The following is a 22,623-nucleotide window of genomic DNA, read 5'->3' as shown; positions in this document are numbered from 1 at the left end:
TTCGGATCACTACATTTGTATCTTTGGGGTAAATACCCAGTAGTGGAATTGCTGGGTCGTATGGTAGCTCTATTTTCAACTTTTTGAAGACCCTCCATACTGTTTTCCAGAGTGGCTGCACCAGCTTGCATTCCCACCAACAGTGTAGAAGGGGAGAACTCTAAGAATATTATAACAATTTCTAATACCCAGGGAAAAAAACGATACCGTGTCGTATATGAAAGCTTATTTTTAAAGTGTTGCAGCATAAGCTACCCTCAGTAATCTCTCTTTAATGAATCATATACATAATGATGAAAATATTGTATCTGAAATGCAAAAACATTTTTTTTTAAAGATTTTATTTATTTATTTGAGAGAGAGAATGAGAGAGAGAGAGAGCACATGAGAGGTGGGAGGGTCAGAGGGAGAAGCAGACTCCCCGCCGAGCAGGGAGCCCGATGCGGGACTCGATCCCGGGACTCCAGGATCATGACCTGAGCCAAAGGCAGTCGCTCAACCAACTGAGCCACCCAGGCGCCCCGCAAAAACATTTTTAATGCTCAAATTAAGAAATTGTTTGGCATAATTACAGTCACACAATTATTCTACATGTCTAAGTTTATGAAGCAGCAAATGAACAATCAGCAAATATTCACCTACCTGGTCAAAAATTACCACTCCTTTTTCAACAACATTATTTTGCAGAAATAGAAAAATTTATCCTAAAATTTATATGAAATCTCAAGGGACCTTGGATAGCCAAAACAATCTTTTTTTTTTTTTTATTTGACAGAGAGAAACACAGCGAAAGAGGGAACACAAGCAGGAGGAGTGGGAGAGGGAGAAGCAGGCTTCCCGCCGAGCAGAGAGCCTGATGCGGGGCTCGATCCCAGGACGCTGGGATCATGACCTGAGCTGAAGGTAGACGCTTAATGACTGAGCCACCCAGGCGCCCCCCAAAACAATCTTGAAAAAGAAGATTAAAATTGGATGATTCACACTTCCTGATTTCAAAACTTACTACAAAGCTATGGTACTCAAAGTAACGTGATACTGGCATACAGACAGACATAAGGACCAGCAGAATAGAATAGAGAATCCAGAAGTAAGCCCTTGCATATATGGTCAAAGATTTTTTGGCCTTCAACCAAAAAGATTTCTGACAAGGCTGCTAAAATTATTCAATGGGGAAAGGACCATCTTTTCAACAAATGGTGCTGGGAAAATGGATATCCACTAGCAAAAAAACAAAGTCGGACCCGAACCCAACACCATATACAAAAATTAACTCAAGATGATCACAGACTTTGTAAGACGTAAAACTATAAAACTCTTACAATAAAGCAAAGCTCATTGACACTAGATGTGGCAATGATTTCTTAAGTATGGTACCAAAGGCACAAGCAACGAAAGAAAAAACAGGCCAGCTGGACTTCATGAAAATTTTAAAATTTTATGCACCAAAAGACAATATCAACACAGTAAAAAGCCCATGGAATGGGAGAAAATATTTGCAAATCATATATCTGATATGGGATTAATATCCAGATTATAACAAAGAGCTCCAAAAACTCAACAATAAAGAAACGAACAACCCAATTAAAAAATGAGCAAAGGACTTAAACAGACAATTCTCCAAAAATGATATACAAATAAGCACATGAAAAGACGCTCAACATCACTAATCGCTACAGAAATGCAAAAAGCTACAATGAGATACCCCCTCACATCCATTAGGATGGCTGCGATAACAAAACAAAACAGAAAAATAACACGTGTTGATGAGGATGTGAAGAAATTGGAACACTTGAACACTACTGGTAGGAATGCAAAATTGTATAGCCACTGCAGAAAACAGTACGGTGGTCCCTAAAAAATTAAAAATAGAATTACCATATGATCTAGCAATTCCACTTCTGGGTATATAAAAAGAATAAAAGCAGGTCTGGAAGAAATATTTGTATGCTCATCCTCATATAGCAGTATTATTCACGATAGCTAAAATGTGGAAGCAACCCAAGTGTCTATCAACATATGAATGGATAAGTAAAATGTGATCTATTCATTCAATGGAATGTTATTTGGTCTTGAAAAGAAGGAAATTCAGACATATGTGACAAGTGGATGAGACTTGAAGACATTATGCTAAGTGAAATAAGCCAGCCAGTCACAAAAAGACAAATACTATATGATTCCACTTAAATCAAGTACCCAGAGTAGTGAAAATCACAGAGACAAAAAGTAAAATGGTGGTTGCCAGGGGTTAGGAGGAAGACCAGAATGGGAAGTTACTATATAATGGGTATAGAGCTTAAGTTTTACAAGATGAAGAGTCCTGAAGATGGATGGTGGTGATGGTAGCACAACATTATCAATGTATTTTATTCCACTGAACTATACACTTAAAAATGGTTTCAGGGGCACCTGGGTGGCTCAGTCGTTAAGCGTCTGCCTTCGGCTCAGGTCATGATCCCAGGGTCCTGGGATCAAGCCCTGTATCGGGCTCCCTGCTCGGCGGGAAGCCTACTTCTCCCTCTCCCACTCTCCCTGCTTGTGTTCCCTCTCTTGCTGTGTCTCGCTCTGTCAAATAAATAAATAAAACCTTAAAAAAAAATGGTTTCGTTGGTAAATTTTCTGTTATATGTATTTTACCACAATAAAAAACTGGAGAGAAAAAGCTACTACTGCTCTCATTAGAAAACTCTTAGGTTATTGAAATTAACAAAATCGTTTCAGGTTTTACACAGTTGTTTTGTTTTCAAAGCAAATTTCTCAGTATTTTTTTTTTTTTAAGTAATCTCTACACCCAACATGGGGCTCAAACTCACACCCCAAGATCAAGACTTGCATGCTCTACTGAGCCAGCCACGCACCCCTGTCTGTTTTAAAACAAACAGCTTTCTGTTACAAAGAAGTGTTTAGAAAAAAAAAGGCACTAGGCTAAGACCAGAATTATTAAATGTAACAGCCAGGTTACATCTGACATATAAAATACCATTATCCCAAATATTACCAAATATTTCGCCCCATCAATGAATACTTTCCTAATTAAATTCTCATAAAAGAAGTTCAAATATTTCACTACAACCTTAAAAGAAAATTACTTTAACACCGTCAATGTGCCTTCCAATTTTTGAATGTGCACATTTCAAATTTTATTTAGCAACAAAACTATCACACCAAACTCATCTTTAACTAACAACCTCCAATGGAATTTAATTATAACCATATTGGATATCTTACTGCCCTGACAACAAAGATTTCTTTTTGGAAGAAGGGAAATAAGGAAAAAATATGGAAAATGCTTGTTAAGTCCTATATTTATGAACTACACAAGAAAAGTATTCAAAAATTATCTTGAGAGTTTTAATACATACCAGGCTCCAATTTGATAATTTTTACTGCAGCCAACTCTCCTGTATGAATATTTCTAGCCTAAAATGAAAATAAAAATGTTTTTAAGTTTGTTAATTATATAAAAATTATTTGGCACTAAGTTAATTAGCTGCTTATCAACCATGCTTTTAACAGAATATTTCCAATAAAATGAATATATTCATTTTCTCATTAAAGAAAAATATAGAAAAGACACACACACACAGTTACCTTTTGTCCCACCACTCAAAACTAGCTATTATTTGTTATACTTCTGCTAAGTCTTTTCTTATACTAGAATTAATATTCTTATTGATTAAAAAAATACTCATGGTTTTTATATATTTTATAAATATAATAATAGATCATTAAGGGAAAATTTAGAAAAACAAGTCATCTGTATCTTACTACCCAGAGGAAAAAAGTTAAATAGAGCATGTGTTTCTTTTTTTCCATGTGTAGATGTGTAAGTGCTTACATGTGTATGTGCGGTAGAAGATAATGCCATCCTACATAGTCTTCTACAATGTTATTTATAATGCTGCATAATTTTCTATTGATGGGAGATAGACTGTATTTCACTAATCTGGTATTGTTGAACATGGAGGGTTTTAATATTATTCTGCAGTTATAAATACAGGGATAAATATATCTTAGCTTCATATCTATCCACAGCCTTATTTCCTTCAGATAAATTCCTAGAAAAGAAACTATTCATTACTTACCAAAAAATCATGGACAGACTGATTTTTTAAAAAGATTTATTTATTTTAGAGAGTGTGCATGAGCGCCGCATACACCCAAGTAGGGGAAGGGGCAGAGGGAGAGACTCCTCAAGCAGACTCCCGGCTGAGCAGGGAGCCCAAGATGGGGCTGGATCCCATGACCCATGAGTACAGGACCTGAGCAGAAACCAAGAATCGGACACTTAACCGACTGCACCACCCAGGTGCCCCTGGACAGACTTATTGTAATTAGTGCTGCAATGATTATAACTGCAAATATTTTGGTACATACCAGAGTTTATCAGTAAGTCAACCTACAAGTCTATTTGTTAGGTTAAAAGGTGTGTGGATTTTAAATGAAAATATTGCCATAGTGCCCTTTAACAAAACTGTGTGAATTTATATTCTCACCAACCTTGAATGTGAAATCTATATTCGCTAAGTTCTCTTGTAGGTCCAAATTTTAATTCTGTTTTTAAAATTATGAACTTTCTCCATGTTATACATAATTTTAAATGGCTACATAATAGTCCACAAAATCATTCTCCCTTACTGTTAGACATTAAGAATGCTACACATAGTCTTTTCATTATTTAAGATTATTTCTTTCAAATGGATTCCAAGGTTTGAAATTAACTAGGTCTAAGGGTATGAATATGAGCATTTAAGGCCATCAACACATACTACCAAAACAGTCTAAAAGCATTGTACTATTATGTTGTCATTGCTAATATGAATGTTCATCTTCACTACATCCAGTGGCACACCATATGTAGAAATGCAATTTAATACTTTACAATGTCTTTCATTTACTCTATTAGATTCAAATGTAAACTTTCATAATTGGCATAAAAAATAAGGAGTGTATGATAAAACAGCAAAGTAAAATTATACTAATTTGCTGGATTAAATAGGTAATGTTACAAGAGGGAAAAAGGGAAAATAGAATAATGACCAAGAATGTAGGGAAGACAGCCTTCAAAGGAATACTTTTAGAAATGACATAAAGAAGGTGAGAAAAAGAATAGAATGGGGGAGAGGGATACAGAAGGAAAATCACAAACAGGAAGAAGAGAAAAAGGATTTTCTACAGAAGTCTCACACTTCTACAGAAGTTGTGATAAGAAGTTCACATTTTCCTGACCTATCATGGTAAATTAGCGTAAGGAGGGGCCTGGGGAAGAGAACAGACATTTTAACTCTCCTCCCCAATATAATTATCCCTCACCCAAACACAAACACATTTAGAGACATGGAACAGGTCAGCCAAAAACCTCACACCACAACTACCCTCTCCTCTTTCTTGCCCTCGGACAAAAGAATTATCTGTTGGCCTTAGGTCCTGCCCCAGTTCCTAAGATCTTTCAGCATTTCAGTCCTCCCGTGGGCTATAGAAAAATATGTCCACATAGATTTAGGCTGTCCACTGCTCAACATTTCACATGCCAGTGAGATTCTGGTACAGAAAACATGGCCAAAAGCTATAAAATAAGCAGTAATAATTGACCTCTTGTTCAGTGGGTTATAAAATGTGTATTGGAAGACAAATTCCATGATAATGATGCAAATTATATTTGTAATTGCTTTACAGTTTGGAGGAACTCTCATATTCATTACTTAATTCTATTTATTTAAACATGAAGACTTAGCTGGTCAAGTTAGGGGACATGCCCAAGGCTATTCTGCTGGCCGGGGGCAACAGATGGGAGTTAGAACCCAGTAACTGTATTCTGATGTCAAGGTTTCACTGCTCCTTTCAATAGATGAGAATTCTGTTTTCCTTTTTTAAATGCAACAGTTACCAGAGAAAAGTTTTAATTTCATAATATTTAATAGACTTTAGGGGTGACTTTTATTGAAAACAGGGTAATGTGCTAATCATATTTTACATTAAATTATTTCCTATGATGATTTTCAATGTAAGAAATTGTGAATTCTTTCATATTTAAGGTCTTAATTTGAGAGATGAATTTGATCCAAGGAAAAATGTTATTAATTATTTTAAATAATCTGGAAAAAGATACCAAATAACAGTCAGTAGCCTTCCAAAATGTTTAAAATCCAACTTACAGGATTCAGAAAAATATCAACTGACAAGACTCAACTAATTCTTTTTTTAAGGCTCCTGCATTATAATCTAGCAAACACAATCCACTTTCATCCCTTCATGTCAATACACTTCCTGGTTTTTCCCTCTTTCTGCATTTCTCTAAGTGATAATTTTAAAATTTTTCCCTGGAATCCTATAGAAAACAGGAAAAAAAAATCTATGGATATATAGTGGAAGTTTACATATGGGAAGCAAGATTTAAGTATAAGAGACATAGATGGCCCAAGAAAGTAACATGTATGTACACTCAAAAACAGTGACAGTTGAACCATTCAAGGCTCTAAAATTCAGATAAAGAGTGCAATGTTTAACTCATGTGACAGTGACAAATGCTTAAACATCTCCAGCAACAAAATACCTTCAGGGTATTCATTATTCCAGTTTCCCAAGCAAAACAGGCATTAGGGCAATACACCCTGCCAGTCACTAGAAACCAAAAGAAAATATGAGCCCACACTTCCCAAATACAGATTATCAAACAAGTGCCAAGAGCATGAAAAGATCTAATATGCTTCTCTGACAATATGAAACAATTAATTCTGATTTTAATCAGATTAACCAGAAGAAAATGACTTGGTCTCTAGTTTGAAAACATTGTCCTCATTCTGGTACATTCTCCTTCCCCTGCCCTTCTCCCCTCCACATTAGCCTAGTTAATTCAGATTTCTCCTTCAGAATGCAATTCAGATATCACCTCCTCTAGGAAGTTTTGCCTGACATCCCAAGGTTGAATGAAGTGTGTTCTCTTCTTAGCTCTGGGCAGGATTCTATAAAGAACTATGCCGCAGGTAGATGCTCTATAAATTTGTTGAATGGACAATTATGATTGGAGTAAGGTAATTATCCTCTTTGCTTAAAAAATATTAAAATCCTCCACATCTAGGAAGTGCTATGAAACTAATAATATACTGCTTAAATGGTCTTCTTTTATTTATGTTAACTCATTTTCAATTTTTTAAAAAAGATTTACTTATTTGAGAGAGAGAGAGGGCATAAGCCAGTGGGGGGAGGGGCAGAGGGAGAGAATCTTCGACTCCCCCGAGCGCGGAACCTGACTCGGGGTTCAATCTCATGACCCATGAGATCATGACCTGAGCTGAAGCCAAGAGTTGGACACTTTAACCAACTGACCACCCAGGCACCCCTCATTTTCAATTTTTATTAGTATGCATTAAGTAAAGTATTTTAGAGAAAAATTTTATTTGTAAAAAATTACAAAATAGTATTTTGTTTTAAAAAATTCAGATATTACAAAATAAGATGACCGTCCCCCCCCCACCTCCCCCCATTTCATCCCCTGAGGTAACTACTGTTAATAGTTTAGAGTATATCCTTCCAGATTTTTAATTAGGTTGATTCTTTTTTTTAAATTATTTTAGAGAGAGAGAAAGAGATCGAGCGGGGAGGAGGGGCAGAGGAAGAGGGAAAGAGAATCCCAAGCAGATCTCACAACCCTGAGATCATGGCCTGACCCGAAACCAAGAGTCAGTGGCTCAACCGACTGAGCCACACACATGCCCCAATTTGGTTGATTCTTAAGAACACATATACTGATAGTTTGACAATTTCTTACAAAGCTAAACATAGTGTTACCATATGATCTAGCAATCCCCACTTATCATTTACCCAATTAAGTTAAAAACTTATGTCCACACAAAAACCTGCAGAAGAATGTTTATAGCAGGCTTTATTCATAATCACCAAAACTGGAAATAATCAAGATGTCTTTCAATAGGTAATGATAAACAAACTGTGGTACATCCACACAGTGGAATATTATCTAGTGATTTAGCCAGTGGCTTATTCTCATTTAGCCAAATGAGCCATCAAGCCATGAAAAGATATGAACCTTAAATGTATACTGCTAAGTGAAAGAAGTCAGTCTAATACCATATGATTCTAACTACGTGACATTCTGGAAACGGTAAAGCTACAGAGAGCAAAAAGGACAATGGTTGCCAGGGGTTTGGGTGGAGAGTGATGAATACGTAAAGCATAGGGGGTTTTTAGGGTGGTGAACTATTCTGTGTGAAACTGTAATGATGGATACACATCATTATGTATCTGTCAAAACCCATAAAACTGTACAACACAACAAGTGAATCTTCACAAGTGTGGACTATAATAATATATCAATACTGGTTCAATAATTGTAATAAATGTACCACACTGATGCAAGATGTTAATAAAAGGGGAAACCATGGGTATGTGGGTGGCTGGGGGGGTAGATGAATGTAGCTCTACATACTATTTGCTTATTCTGTAATCTAAAAATGTACTAAAAATTAAGTCTATTAATTATTTTTAAAAGAATACACAGAAAACTATTTTAAGTATAGGACACTTTCAGACACATTTAGGAGTCAATTTTCATGATTACAATCAACACAAATATGTTGTTTCAATTTAATAGAACCAAAATAAAGACACAAAGACCAAGGACACCTTGCTGTGTTTTTTTGTTTGTTTTTTTAGAGATTCTGAGGGGCTCAGAAAGAAACAGCTCATTGGAGAATATGAACAACAATTACAGAACCACATAAAATAAAGATGGTATTTTAACATTCAGCTGTACCAGGCAGAAGCCAAAATATATGTAGTAACAGAAATAAAAAGAAAAATAATAAAAGCTAAAACTCCCACTGATAGAACGCTTAAAGGTCAGTCTCCATTTTGAAGACATACTTCTGTTCTCTCCAAATGAAGAACCGATGGACAAATTTTTGTACTCTGTAATTTTCCAGCTGGATTTTTAAAACAGAAAGCAGTACCAGGCTCTTTTATAATAAAAGGCAAAGAGGCTTTCAGAAAAAAAGATCTAAACAGAGACTTTACAGATTCAATTTACTAAAGAGATCTTTCAGAAATTTAACTATGTAATTTCACACTATAATCCAGAAGAGTCATACATAATACTGATTTTGAAACCCAACTATTCCCTCCAAGTTTAATGCGACATTCTCAAGTATTTTTGTTTTTAACGCACAAGAATTTGAAAATCCTGCAAAAGAAACTAATGGAAGTACCAAAGCACTTGCACAAAAAGGATCTAAATATATTTCTAATTCATAGGTATTTTAGTAGGTTATTGATATTCACTATTCAGACTTAAAAGTATACTAAACACCCAGAACTCTAATAAAATGTTACTATAGCTAATCTCTTATTTTTTTAAAAAGATTTTATTTTATTTTTTTATTTTTATTTTTTTAAAGATTTTATTTCTTTGACAGAGAGAGATACAGCGAGAGAGGGAACACAAGCAGCGGGAGTGGGAGAGGGAGAAGCAGGCTTCCCGCGGAGCAGGGAGCCCGATGTGGGGCTCGATCCCAGGACCCTGGGATCATGACCTGAGCCGAAGGCAGACGCTTAACGACTGAGCCACCCAGGCGCCCCAAAAAGATTTTATTTACTTGAGAGAGAGAGAGAGAGAGAGACAGAAGGAGTGTGCACACGAGCACAAGCAGCAGGGAGGGGCAGAAAGAGAGGGAGAAGAAGACTTCCCCTGAGCAGGGAGCCCGATGTGGGGCTCGATCTCAGTACCCCAAGATCATGACCTGAGCTGAAAGCAGACACTTAACTGACTGAGGCACCCAGGCACCCTGCTTTTCTCTTATTTAACTCTTATTAATTAGGAATTGAAATTACTAGGTGGGGAAAGATAAACTAATAATAAATGGGTCAATGTCACAATAAAATCCATGAAGAGAATAATTTCCAGTTAAATTAAGTTTCTATTCTCATTGCTAATGCATTTCCCCTTAACCTCTTAATATTTCCAAGTCAATTTACTATCAGAGAAGCATTTTAACTCAAACTGTCCAGTCTTGGATTTTTAAATTCATATTAAAAAATTACTCTTAGAGTTCCACTTGCTCAAAGGTAAAAAAAAAAAAAAAAAGTAAAGATGCTGATCATCCTGATTAAGCCATTTCTATTTCTTTTTTTTTTTTTTAAAGATTTTATTTATTTATTTGAGAGAGAGAATGAGAGACAGCACGAGAGGGAAGAGGGTCAGAGGGAGAAGCAGACCCCCCCGCCGAGCAGGGAGCCCGATGCGGGACTCGATCCCGGGACTCCAGGATCATGACCTGAGCCGAAGGCAGTCGCTTAACCAACTGAGCCACCCCGGCGCCCTTTTTTTTTTTTTTTAAAGATTTTATTTAGCCATTTCTATTTCAACAATACCATGCAGCTGCCAGTTTTTTCAGCCATGAACTTCCTCACATGCTATAAAATTTTTAAGGTGACTAAAAATAATTAAAGGAAAAGTCCTGTGTCTACACATTTTACCTACAAGTTTTCAAGAAAGAATAGGAAGATAAGACTTAATAATGAACATTACACCTCTGTCACGATGAAGTTAGAATTTTTTAGAAGAGAATTTTTTAAAATTACGTCAAAAAATGAAACTGGTAACTAATGACAGTCATCTAAAACCTACGGCAATCAAGACAGTCACCATGAAGGTAAGTGAGCTCAGCCTTTATACACAACTTTATGTTCTTAACATTAGGCCCCTCATCCTATCTCCAATTAACTTCCTTCCATCATATTTTTAGGGTCACAAAACTTTTCTGTAAAGCCAACTGGGGCCACCAGTTTTAAATATGGCCCGTTCCTCCAAAAATATTCTTTAACATAACAACAGAAAATCGAGACTTCTCTGTATTTAACAAGCTATCTCTAGTGGCCAGTGACTATTTCTCAGTCAGGATTATGCATCCGAGATTTAAGAATATGAACTATAATACAAAAGTAGCAACACAGCATCTGTAAGGTTTGAAGAATGCAAAGTACTGGTTCATCCACAAAAAATGTAAACAATTATATCATAGGCTATAAAACCTCTATACCTGCATCTTTATGGAACACTGTTTTTGACTGGTTCATTCACTGAACAAATATTACTGACTATGCACCAGGTACTGTTGTTGATATTGGAGATTTAATTTAAAAAGTTCCTGTCTTCCAAGGCTTTTAACAGTTGGAGAGAGAGAAGTAAACAGTAAATACCATACATTGTGACAAGTGCCCTCAAAGGTGATAAAAGACAACATAGAAGGGTTCTGACCCCATTCAAAGTTGGCTGGAGAAAGCTTCCAAGAGAAAGTAAATCTAAACTGAGACCTGATGAGAGACCTTGGGGTTGCAGGAGAAGCATGGTAGTGGTGGTGGTGGTAAGTGATTACGGGAGAATTCCAGGCAACAGTGTAAAGATAGGAGAAAACACGGGCATCTCAAAGAAGTAAAATTATCTCGTGTTAAGGGAACTTAAGAGTGTAAAGAAGGGAATGGTGAGACATAAGATTCCTCTGCAGCTCAAGACAGACTGTCTCACCCACTGTTCTCTTGTAGCTACCATCTACTAACTTCTTGGTCACCCCCTCCTTGTTCATTAAGATTTTATAGCCTCCGGTTCACAGTCATCTTCTCCACCTCTTCTCCTGCCTCTAAAGGAAGTCTTTAGAGACTTCATCCTCCAGATCTATTTCCTAACTTTTCATTCCTTGACCTCCTATCTGAATCTTGATTTCAAACACTGTTACTTCCTGCTGATGACCTATCCTTTCAGTTCACTAGTCCTTCCATTCTTATGAAAGTATTCCCCTATGGCTACCAATTACGTCTCAATTCCTCACATTCCCTTAACTTTCAGGGTTCCATGGTCAATCACTCCATTTACAGTCACTCTCTTACACTCTCTTACTTCTTTCCCATCTTCCCATGTATCACACTTGCCTGGCAAGATCCTAATCTGATTAAACCCAATCATCCACTCATTCCATATTGGTATTGAATAGCTAGGTAGCTAAATGCTGCTGGAAATGAATTTAAAATAATGTTAACTGGTCTTATTTTGAAATCATAACACAAATTTCAAACTACAACTTCTCCACTAGGAGAAGGTGATTTTCCACTCTTCATAAGGACTATTTTACTCCCTTCTCTTCAAACCTTCAATAATGCCTCAGCTTCTTTATTACTCCCTCTTTTCTTAACTATCCTGAGTGATGATGGAATTTCAGTTTTTCTTTATCTAACATTCTCCTATGTAGTCCTATGGCTTTAACAACCATCTCCAGGACAAATCTCTCCTTACTCAGCTCCAGGTTCCTAAATCCATGGAAACCTGACAGGCATCTCAACTTTAACAAGTCTAACACAGAACACTAAATTATCCCTGCTCCATAAATCCATTCATTTCCATATCTTCCCAATCTAAATAAAATTAATTGTATCCATTCAGTTGCTTAAATCCAAACCCAAGATCATTCATTTCTTTCCTTTCACATTCTTTACATCTGATATATAAGCAAATCCTGATGGCTTAAAATATAAATCAAATCCATTCACTTCCCTTTACCTCCTCTGTTATACTCTAGTTCAAGCTTGTCTCCATTACAAACTGGTAAGTTAATTAATGTGAAATGCAAAGAAACAGCAAGCCTAGCATAACCCCTAGTTTCTGGACTGCACAACTGAGTGGACAGTGTGGTCCCATTCACTACAAAGACAAACAAAGAAGATGAACACATCTTATGGGGCAAGACAGGAAGATAGTGAAGGGGCATAGATGAATGGCTCAGACTTGAACATATTTAAATTTTAGGTTCCAATGGAAAACCAACTAGTGATACCCTATAAGCCATTTAATAGATAGCTCCTGAAGTTCAAGAGCTAACCTGGACTGGAGACAGATTTGGGCACCATCAACATGCCTGAATCCAAGCCAGGTAGTTAAGATTACTTAGGAAGAATATGGAGAATAAGAAAAGAAAGTCAAGAATAGAATGTAAAAAAAATCACCCACATTTAAGGAACAGTGAAAATAGACAAAACCAAAACCACTCCAGAGATACTGTTCTATTAGAAGCCCAGTTTGGAGAAATTCTTGGAAATCATCTAATTCAACTTCGTTCTAAAAAAACAATTCTCTTCTACTTTGTAGCGGTAATTTAGCCAATCTGATACATTCATTTTTAGGATAACTTTAGTTGTATAAAGACTTTTTTTATGATAAGCAATATCTTCTTTCCTATAATTTCTCCTCAGTGGTCCTAGTTTTGGACTGTGAGATAATACTGATTTAGCATATTCCTCCTACTGTGACCAATTTCAGATATCTAAATTTATTAATTTATTAAGTATTTATTGAGTCCCTATGGCAGTCAGGGTCTAGGTTCTAATTTTAACCCTGTTCAGATAAAAAAAAAATAAAAGCTGGGGTGCCTGGGTGGCTCAGTCAGTTAAGCATCGGATTCTTGGTTTTGGCTCAGGTCATGATCTCAGGGTCCTGGGATAGAGCCCCACGTCGGACTCTTTGCTTGGTGCAGAGTCTGCTTGTCCCTCTCCCTCCCCCTCTGTTCTTTCCCCCACTTGTGTTCTCCCTCTCAAATAAATAAAAAATATATATGTGTGTATATATATACATATATATATATAGAAGCTTCTTTGTAACTACAGACAAACATCCAATCCCTTCAAAATGCCACATATAGTTTCCAGACCGTTCCTACCATTCTCGTTACTATGTACTTTGACTAAGTGCTCCAAGTCTGATGTCCAACAAAAATGATAGCAGTTATAACACTAGACTCATGGCACTAAAGGGGACTTCTTCTTTTGAATTTCTATGAAGTTATGATACTTTTAAAATTTAAAAATAAATGTCTAAAGTGTTATATTCAAAACAGAATGGAGGGTGCCTGGGTGGCTCAGTTGGTTAAGCGACTGCCTTCGGCTCAGGTCATGATCCTGGAGTCCCTGGATCGAGTCCCGCATCGGGCTCCCTGCTCGGCAGGGAGTCTGCTTCTCCCTCTGACCCTCCCCCCTCTCATGTGCTTGCTCTCTCTCTCAAATAAATAAATAAAATCTTTAAAAAAAAAAAAACAACAGAATGGAATACCTTATCCTCTGACAAGAGCAAAGTGCTTCATTTTATTTCTCTTATAAATCCTTTTAGTAAAAAGGGAGGTTATAAACACTAGACATATTAACATATATAAACTGTTATATGAATTTCCAGAAACTACTTCCAGTAAGACTTAAATTTATGGGAACAAAATATAATAAGGGTGGAGTCACTTATGGCATAACCTCCACATGAAAATTTAAAATAAAGATTAGTCATTCATTGTTTTAATATTTTTTTTCATTGAGCACAACCTATGCATCAGATACATCAGATATGAGGGTAGTATTGCTGGAGTAAGAGCAAAGAATTACAAAGATGTACCTGCCCTGTTTGAGTTTCAATGGGACAGATTACAGATAGCACCTAAAAAGGAACTGATTACTTCTGAACATACTATGTCCGTGTTGTTTAAATAAGTTAAATGACCACTTGTCAAGGATAGGGTTTGGGATTTTTGCACTGCGTGAGAAGTCCCTGCCAACTCACAAATTCCTTAATTTTTATGGAGTATTTCCAAGTTGCCTTCCACACAGTTGTACAAGTCTAGACAGGTGCTCCTGCTGCCACAGGAGACTGCAGTGCAGCGTTCCCCTGCAGACATATTCCCAGGCAGACATATTCAGAGCCTGAAGCCTTCCTGTTAAGGTTACTCTACATCTGTCCACATGACTTTGTTTCTCAGGACACACTAAAGCCTCAGCCTGGTAGGACACTTACTTGCCTGTGAAAAGCATTTTCCTAACCCTTTCTTAGAAAAGATTGATTTTTTTAAAAGGAGAGTTCCATCCAAAAGATTACTTAAATTGAATTATCTGGATGTCCTAATGGCAAAGAAAAAGGAAGAAAGAGCTTAAGATTAAAATAGGGAACCACTGTTGGTGGGTCAACACTTCTGAGGAATAATTAGTCAAAATTCACTAAAATTTCAAAAAGCTTAGAAAATTGAATTCTAGAGATTTACTTAAAGAGTTTTACTTTTTTTTTTTTTTTAAGATTTTATTTATTTATTTGACACAGAGAGAGATAGCGAGAGCAGGAACACAAGCAGGGGGGGGGGGAGAGGGAGAAGCAGGCTTCCTGCCGAGCAGGGAGCCCGATGTGGGACTCGATCCCGGGACCCTGGGATCATGACCTGAGCCAAAGGCAGACGCTTAACGACTGAGCCACCCAGGTGCCCCAAGAGTTTTACTTTTGTGTTAAGAATTTGTTCAAGGACACTAAACACAGCATTGCTTATAATAAGGAAATCCTGGAGACAATCTACTTGTTCAACAATAATGGATTAAAAATTGTATAATGAGGCCAAAAATCTAAGCAAAACAGATGTAAGTCAAAAAAATTTTTTTTAAATTGTAAAATGATACAAGGAAATAATATACAAATATAAAATGTATATTTTCACTAACATAAAAAGTTGTTTGTGATACACTGTTTAATGAAAAAATCTTCATTATCATATATATAGTATATATTGTATATTATATATGTGCTTATATATATTATGATTTATGTATATACCCTCAATATTATCTTTTAAAAGTCTACAAAGATATAAACAGCAATGTTTATCTTTTGGTAAAGAAGATATAGGTAATTTTTCATTTATTCCTATATCATAGTTTTCTAAAATTAACTCATATTACTTAAAATGTATTTTAAAAATAAAAGGTAGGAAAGAAGGCTATTTATGCCTAGGCAAGGAAGAGAGGCAAAACCGGAAGGCAAGTCCTACCTGTGGATCTATGCTACTGCCAAAATAACAGGAAATTATTCCTGGAAAAAAACTGGTAGGGAACCAAGCATCTTCATCATCTAATACAATTAATAGCTAAAAAGCTTAAATTGTAAAAGTTGTGGGACAGCTGGGTGGCTCAGTTGGTTCAGTGGCTGACTCTTGATTTTGGCTCCTGTCATGATCTTAGGGTCCTGGGATCAAGCCCCACAGTGGCTCCGCCCTTAGCTGGGAGTGCTAGAGATTCCCTCTCCCCCTCTGACCCTCCCCCACTGCATGCATGCTCCCTCTTTTTTTCTCAAATAAAAAATTAAATAAATCTTGGGCGCCTGGGTGGCTCAGTTGGTTAAGCTACTGCCTTCAGCTCAGGTCATGATCCCAGAGTCCTGGGATCGAGTCCCGCATGGCTCCCTGCTCTGCGGGGAGCCTGCTTCTCCCTCTCCCACTCCCCTTGCTTGTGTTCCCTCTCTCGCTGTGTCTCTCTCTGTCAAATAAATAAAATCTTTAAAAAAAAAAAATGAAAAAAAATTAAATAAATCTTTTTTTAAAAAAGATTTTATTTATTTATTTGAGAGAGAGAGACAGAGAGAGCATGAGCTGAGGGAGAGGCAGAAGCAGACTCTCTGCTGAGCAAGGAGCCTGATGCAGGGCTTGATCCCACGACCCTGGGATCATGACCTGAGCCGAAGTCAGACGCTTAAGCAACTGAGCCACCCAGGTGCCCCAAAATAAATAAATCTTAAAAAAAAAAAAAAAAAAAAAAAAGAGGGGAAGAAGGCACAGCTCACCTAAAAAAGGAGGTGCATGTGTGTGAGAAGTAACAGAGTGGTTCACAAGATAATGCTAAAAGTCACATCCTTCTCAGGCAGCCCTATTTACCTTAAATTGGATAGAAGCACACAGAAGTAACTACTTAATGATAACTGCCTGAAATAATTAGTATTTTATTTTAATTTATAATAGCATTACACAATACAGTCTATGGGACTCAGTTAATCTAAATAACAATAACCATAAGTTTAAAGTCCAGACAAAATGAGGGCAAGAGAAGGCACAATAGAAGAGTGTCCCAACAACGAAGAAAAAGGACAGATTCTCTTTTTAGTTATTTACATTGTAGGGTGACTATGAGCTGAGTCATCTCCATAGTAAAGGCAAATCAACCCTGGGTTCTGATTTGGAAAATATGAGGGTAAGAGTAATGACCAGAAGGGGTAACAGGAAAAAGTCTCTCAAAAATTAGTGCCGCAGGGGCGCCTGGGTGGCTCAGTTGGTTAAGCGACTGCCTTCGGCTCAGGTCATGATCCTGGAGTCCCTGGATCGAGTCCCGCATCGGGCTCCCTGCTCGGCGGGGAGTCTGCTTCTCCCTCTGACCCTCCTCCCTCTCATGCTCTCTGTCTCTCATTCTCTCTGTCTCAAATAAATAAATAAAATCTTTAAAAAAAAAAAATTAGTGCCGCAAACTGAAGTTTATATGCACGTTCAAATCTGTCCAAAAAAATCCCTCATCTCGGGCGCCTGGGTGGCTCAGTTGGTTAAGCGACTGCCTTCAGCTCAGGTCATGATCCTGGAGTCCCTGGATCGAGTCCCGCATCGGGCTCCCTGCTCGGCAGGGAGTCTGCTTCTCCCTCTGACCCTCCCCCCTCTCATGTGCTCTCTCTCTCTCATTCTCTCTGTCTCAAATAAATAAATAAATAAAATCTTTAAAAAAAAAAAAAAATTAAAAAAAAAAAAAAAATCCCTCATCTCTCAGCGAGGAGCGAGGCCACCAAGTTTCATCTGACCGTAATTTGTTCAGAGCTTATTATGTGGTAAGCAATGTGTTAAGGGCTGTGTGTGCCCCAATGAATTTAAAGATACAGTCACCAGGCAGCTGAGAATAGTGCAAATAACAGAGATTACAGAGTCAGAAAATCTGGATTCAAAACCTCATAGTGCCACTTAACTCACAGTAAGATCTAGGACAAATAGTAAGTTTTTTCTTGGGTAAACCAGAGATGATAATATACCTGTCCCTACTTCATTGGATTATTGTAAGAAACAAATAATACACTGATTATGAAAGAGCTAAACAAACATTAGTCACTCTTAGTCACTTTAATCCAATTTCATTTTTGTAAAAATGTTGGAAGGTGGGGGCCGATATGATTCATGGGCCCAAACACCTCCAAGGATAGATCAGGCTACCTGCCTGGCTTCCCAATTCATCTTCTCAAAATCTCAGTGGAAGATGATTACATTTAACAGAAATAAAGATCCGTTCGACCTAAGTTCATCTTGCCCTTTACAGAGAGTTATCTACACTAACTTAAATAGTACTTCACATAACTGGAGAGTAATAGCCAATGTACGATTAGTCCAGTGCAGCCGAGTGAAAGTGCCTGCTCCAATTAATATGAACTTGGACTAGGTTCTCAAATTGACAACAAAGCCCTGAAAAATACAAGTTATCACTTGTTAATAACCTTCATGTTTCTCTTCCTGTATATTTGGTCTGAAACCACAATTTAAAGCTGAGAAGTGAAACTTTTATAAATTTTGAAAGCAAAAGCAGAATAAGAAATCTAAATCAATCTGCAATCTATCCCATTTGTCTTTATCAAAAACACTGGAAATGATGGTTAAAGTGAAAATGCTGAACCTAAGTAATAAAAACAACAAAAACCCTAAAATGTATTATAAGCCTAAGGTGAAGGCTATATCCACAAGTTAATTCTGAAACTAGAATTTATACACCTGCACCAGTGATTTGTAGACATATAAATAAAACACCAGACTGTTTTATGTCTACCTTCACCATTTTAAAGGCTTCTTTTATAGTTTTCACAACATTTCTATGAAGGTAGAAAAGAGTTTTTAAATAATTTGCCTTCAGTCATAGTCCAGAGCTTCATATCTACAACCAGAACCATGTTCTTTTTTTAGGCAGTCATAAAATAAGCCTATTTCTGCACAGTAAGAAATACTAAATTAAGATTTAACCAGGGGCGCCTGGCTGCCTCAGTCAGTTAACTGTCTGTCTTCGGCTCAGGCCCCACCTTGGGCTCCTTGCTCAGCGGGGAGCCTGCTTCTCCCTCTCCCTCTGCCTACCACTCTCCCTGCTTGTGCTCTCTCTCTGTCAAATAAATAAATAAAGAAAATCTTTAAAAAAGAAAAAGATTTAACCAGATGATTTATAAAATAGTAAACATCCGTAATAGTACACTTCATCCTAATAACACACTTTATTTTCACAGTAACCTTACACAGTATTTAACATAACATCTAATTAACTTTTAATAAGATATCCACTAGCTTAATAAAACATGTAATTTTAAATACGATTTTTGAAGCACAGTCCTTATTTTTTGCTGTTAACCTATTTTTGCAAATTATTCACTCTCTCACACTACCATGAAAACCCAATAATCTCTTATGCCATACTACCAGGGCACAGAAAGGACAGTATATTCAAATGAATGGTATTACTATCAAAAAAAGAGAGAAAGTAGGTGATGTTTTGATATCAAATGTCAGAGAGATAATAAACAGCATATACATCCATTTTCTATCACCTTCATATTTGGGGCCATTAGGCATGCCTACTTATTAGCATTTAAAGATTAGAGATCACTAGTAGAGAGACATAGTAGAGGCAGCTACATATTTGTTTACAAAATCATCCTTTTGAAAAATTACATAGGAATGGGTAACACCTCCAACAGATGAACTTAATTTAATTAAAATCACAATGATCTGTACTCTTGCACCAGCCAATAAGATGGGATGATGGCAACGACTATGTCTTGGTTCGAATTCCTCACCTTAAGCTTACAATTTAACTGTAGTGATAAGGTCAGGTGATTCAGTAAGATAGATATTTAAGACTTCTGATTACACAGATATCCACATAGCTAAGTCCCTCATTTGCTTTAAGTCTTGGCTCAAATCTAACCTCAATGAGGCATACCCTGACAATCCTCATATAATTCCCCAACTGCCCCCCCATCCCACCCTGGCGATCCTGATCCCCCTTAACCTGTTCAACGTTTCCTTCTTTTCATATCTTTAATTGTCTACTAACATATACACAACTTATCTATTATGTTTATCGTCTCTCTCCCTCTACTAGAATGTAAGTTCCATGAGAGCAAGAATCTTTGTCTACTTTGTTCACCTATGTATCCCAAGGCCCCAGTACAGTGTCTGGCACATAAGAAGTCCTCTAAATATTGGTTGAATGTTAAATACCCCTTTCCACCCTGTCATCACCCTGCTCCATTCCAGCTCCCCATTCATCAGTGTGCCTCATCTTAACCATACGGTAGGGAAACAACTGGGGCTGGTAATCAATGGAGGCTCTACTTGAGAGAGGAAGAGGGAGAGAAAAAAAGGAGGGAGGGTAGAAAAAAGGGAGGGAAGTAAGCTTTAAAAGTATTCCCTATCTAAGTCCCTAACAATCCCATCCTAAGTTTTTGTCTTTAGTCTTTCTCAATTTTCAATTCCTCCCAAATTCTTTGTCTTGTTTTCATTCCCTGTGGAATTCCTTCTCTAAATTCAGCAACACTCCTGGTCACTGGGTAATAAAACAATCCTGAAGAATAATAACTGAAAAGCTGTAATCAGCCTCAGTGGAAGGAAAAAACAGAAATAGTGGAAGAAACATCTGTGTGTCTCATTGCTTCTTCCTTTCACAGTTACACTGCTTCAAGGAGGGGTCTACATTCCCTCTACTTCCTTACTTACCATTTATACTTCAACAATTTTGCTTTTTAACACATTTATTCTATTTTTAATTCAAGGATAGCTGACAGCGTTACATTAGTTTCAAGTACACAACAGTGATTCAACAACCCTATTCGTTATGCTATGCTCACAAGTATAGCTACTATCTGTCCCCATACAACACTATTACAATACCACTGACTATATTCCCTATGCTGTACCTTTCATCCCTATGACTTATTCATTCCATAACTGGACACCTGTACCTCCCACTTCCCTTTACCCATTCTGCCCATCCCCCTACCCCTTGCCCCCTCCCTGCTGGCAACCACCAGTTGTTCTCTGTACTTATGGCTCTGTTTCTGCTTTTTCTGTTTGTTCATTTGTTTTGTTTTTTAGATTCCACATATAAGGGAAATCATATAGTATTTGTCTTTCTGATTTATTTCACTTAGCATAATACCCTCTAGGTCCATCCATGTCATCGCAAATGGCAAAATTTCATTCTTTTTTTGGCTGAGTCATATTCCACTGTATATAGCTATACCACATCTTCTTTATCCATCCATCTATCGATGGACACTTGGGATGCTCCTATAACTTGGCTACTGTAAATAATGCTGCAATAAACACAGGGATGCATATATTTTTTTTGAATTAGTGTTTTTGTTTTCTTTGGGTAAATACCCAAAGGAATTACTGGATCATATGGCATTTCTGTTTTTAATTTTTTGAGGAACCTCCATACTGTTTTCCACAGTGCCTGCACCAAATTACATTCTCACCAACAGGGTGAGATGATCCCTTTTCCTCCACATCCTCGCCAACACTGGTTATTTCTGGTCTTTTTGATACCAGACATTCTGACTGGTGTAAGGTGATACTTCATTGCAGTTTTGATTTGCATTTCCCTGATGATTACTGATGTTGAATCTTTTGCTCTTAATGAACCCTTTCGACTTTTATTTGTATGACCACTACGTTGCTCACTCCTTCAAAATGTATTTATTGAGCACATACTATCTGGTAGGCACCATGCTAGGCTAGCTGATCCAATGGTAAACACAAGGTCCCTGTTCTCATGCAGTTCGAATAGAGGAGGAAGACTGACAGCAACAATGACATGTGAAAAATGATGAGTATTAGGGTAAGAAATCATACAGCAAACAGATATGACCTTATTTAAGGGACAGAAAAGGCCTCCCTGAAAATGCAATGCTTAAAAATAAACCCAGGGGCGCATGGGTGGCTCAGTCGGTTAAGTGACCAACTCTTGATTTTTGGCTCAAGTCATGATCTCAGGGTGGTGAGATTTAACCCCTCTTCAGGGTCCATGCTCAGTGGGGAATCTACTTGAGATTCTCTCTCTCCCTCTCCCTTTGCCCACTGCCCTGCTTGTGTGCTCTCTTTCTCTCAAATAAATAAACAGATCTTAAAGAAAAAAAACCCGAAGATAGAGGAGAAAGAAGAGGAAGAGAATTCTTTTTTTTTAAAGATTTTATTTATTTGACAGAGACACAGAGAGAGAGGGAACACAAGCAGGGGGAGTGGGAGAGGGAGAAGCAGGCTTTCCGCTGAGCAGGGAGCCTGACGCAGGACTCGATCCCAGGACCCTGGGATCATGACCTGAGCCGAAGGCAGACGCTTAACGACTGAGCCACCCAGGCGCCCCAAGAAGAGAATTCTAAGAAAAGGAAACAGTACTCGCAAAAACGTAAAGGACAGAACGTACAGTGAATATAAGGAACTGAATAAAGTTCAGAATGGTTAGAACGTCAGGATAGGCAGGGCCTTAAAGTGTGTATTATTCTAAGGCTTTATTCCATGGATAAGAAGAATAAAGGAGGAATGACACAAAACTTCAGATTTATAATTTCTGAAGATCAATATATTTTCCTTATTGCAGTCAGAACAGAAGGGAAAAAGAATGGATGCAGGAGATGATAGAGATGAGCTCTATGTAAAGAACTATGATTTCTATGTAAAGAACTTCCTCATCCCTCTTTGTTCCTTCTCAGACACCTTCAATATATCATTTTCTTCTGCCACCACTCTAACAGTACAGCATTTCCTCTAC

At 37.3% G+C, this 22,623-nt stretch overlaps 1 protein-coding gene across 1 annotated transcript in view; it reads right to left on the bottom strand.

Moving 5' to 3' along the window:
• MAP4K5 (mitogen-activated protein kinase kinase kinase kinase 5) overlaps nucleotides 1-22,623 on the bottom strand; it is a 110,701-nt gene that overhangs the window by 82,101 nt on the left and 5,977 nt on the right. The window contains exon 3 of the mRNA XM_044918069.1: nucleotides 3,360-3,417. Coding sequence (XP_044774004.1) covers nucleotides 3,360-3,417 — 58 coding nt within the window. The remainder of the gene's footprint in view (nucleotides 1-3,359; nucleotides 3,418-22,623) is intronic.

Source organism: Neomonachus schauinslandi, chromosome 9 (assembly GCF_002201575.2).
Source record: "Neomonachus schauinslandi chromosome 9, ASM220157v2, whole genome shotgun sequence".
NCBI lineage: Eukaryota > Metazoa > Chordata > Mammalia > Carnivora > Phocidae > Neomonachus > Neomonachus schauinslandi.
The sequence above is the reverse complement of the archived record's forward strand: the minus strand, read 5'-3'. Positions and strand labels throughout refer to the sequence as shown.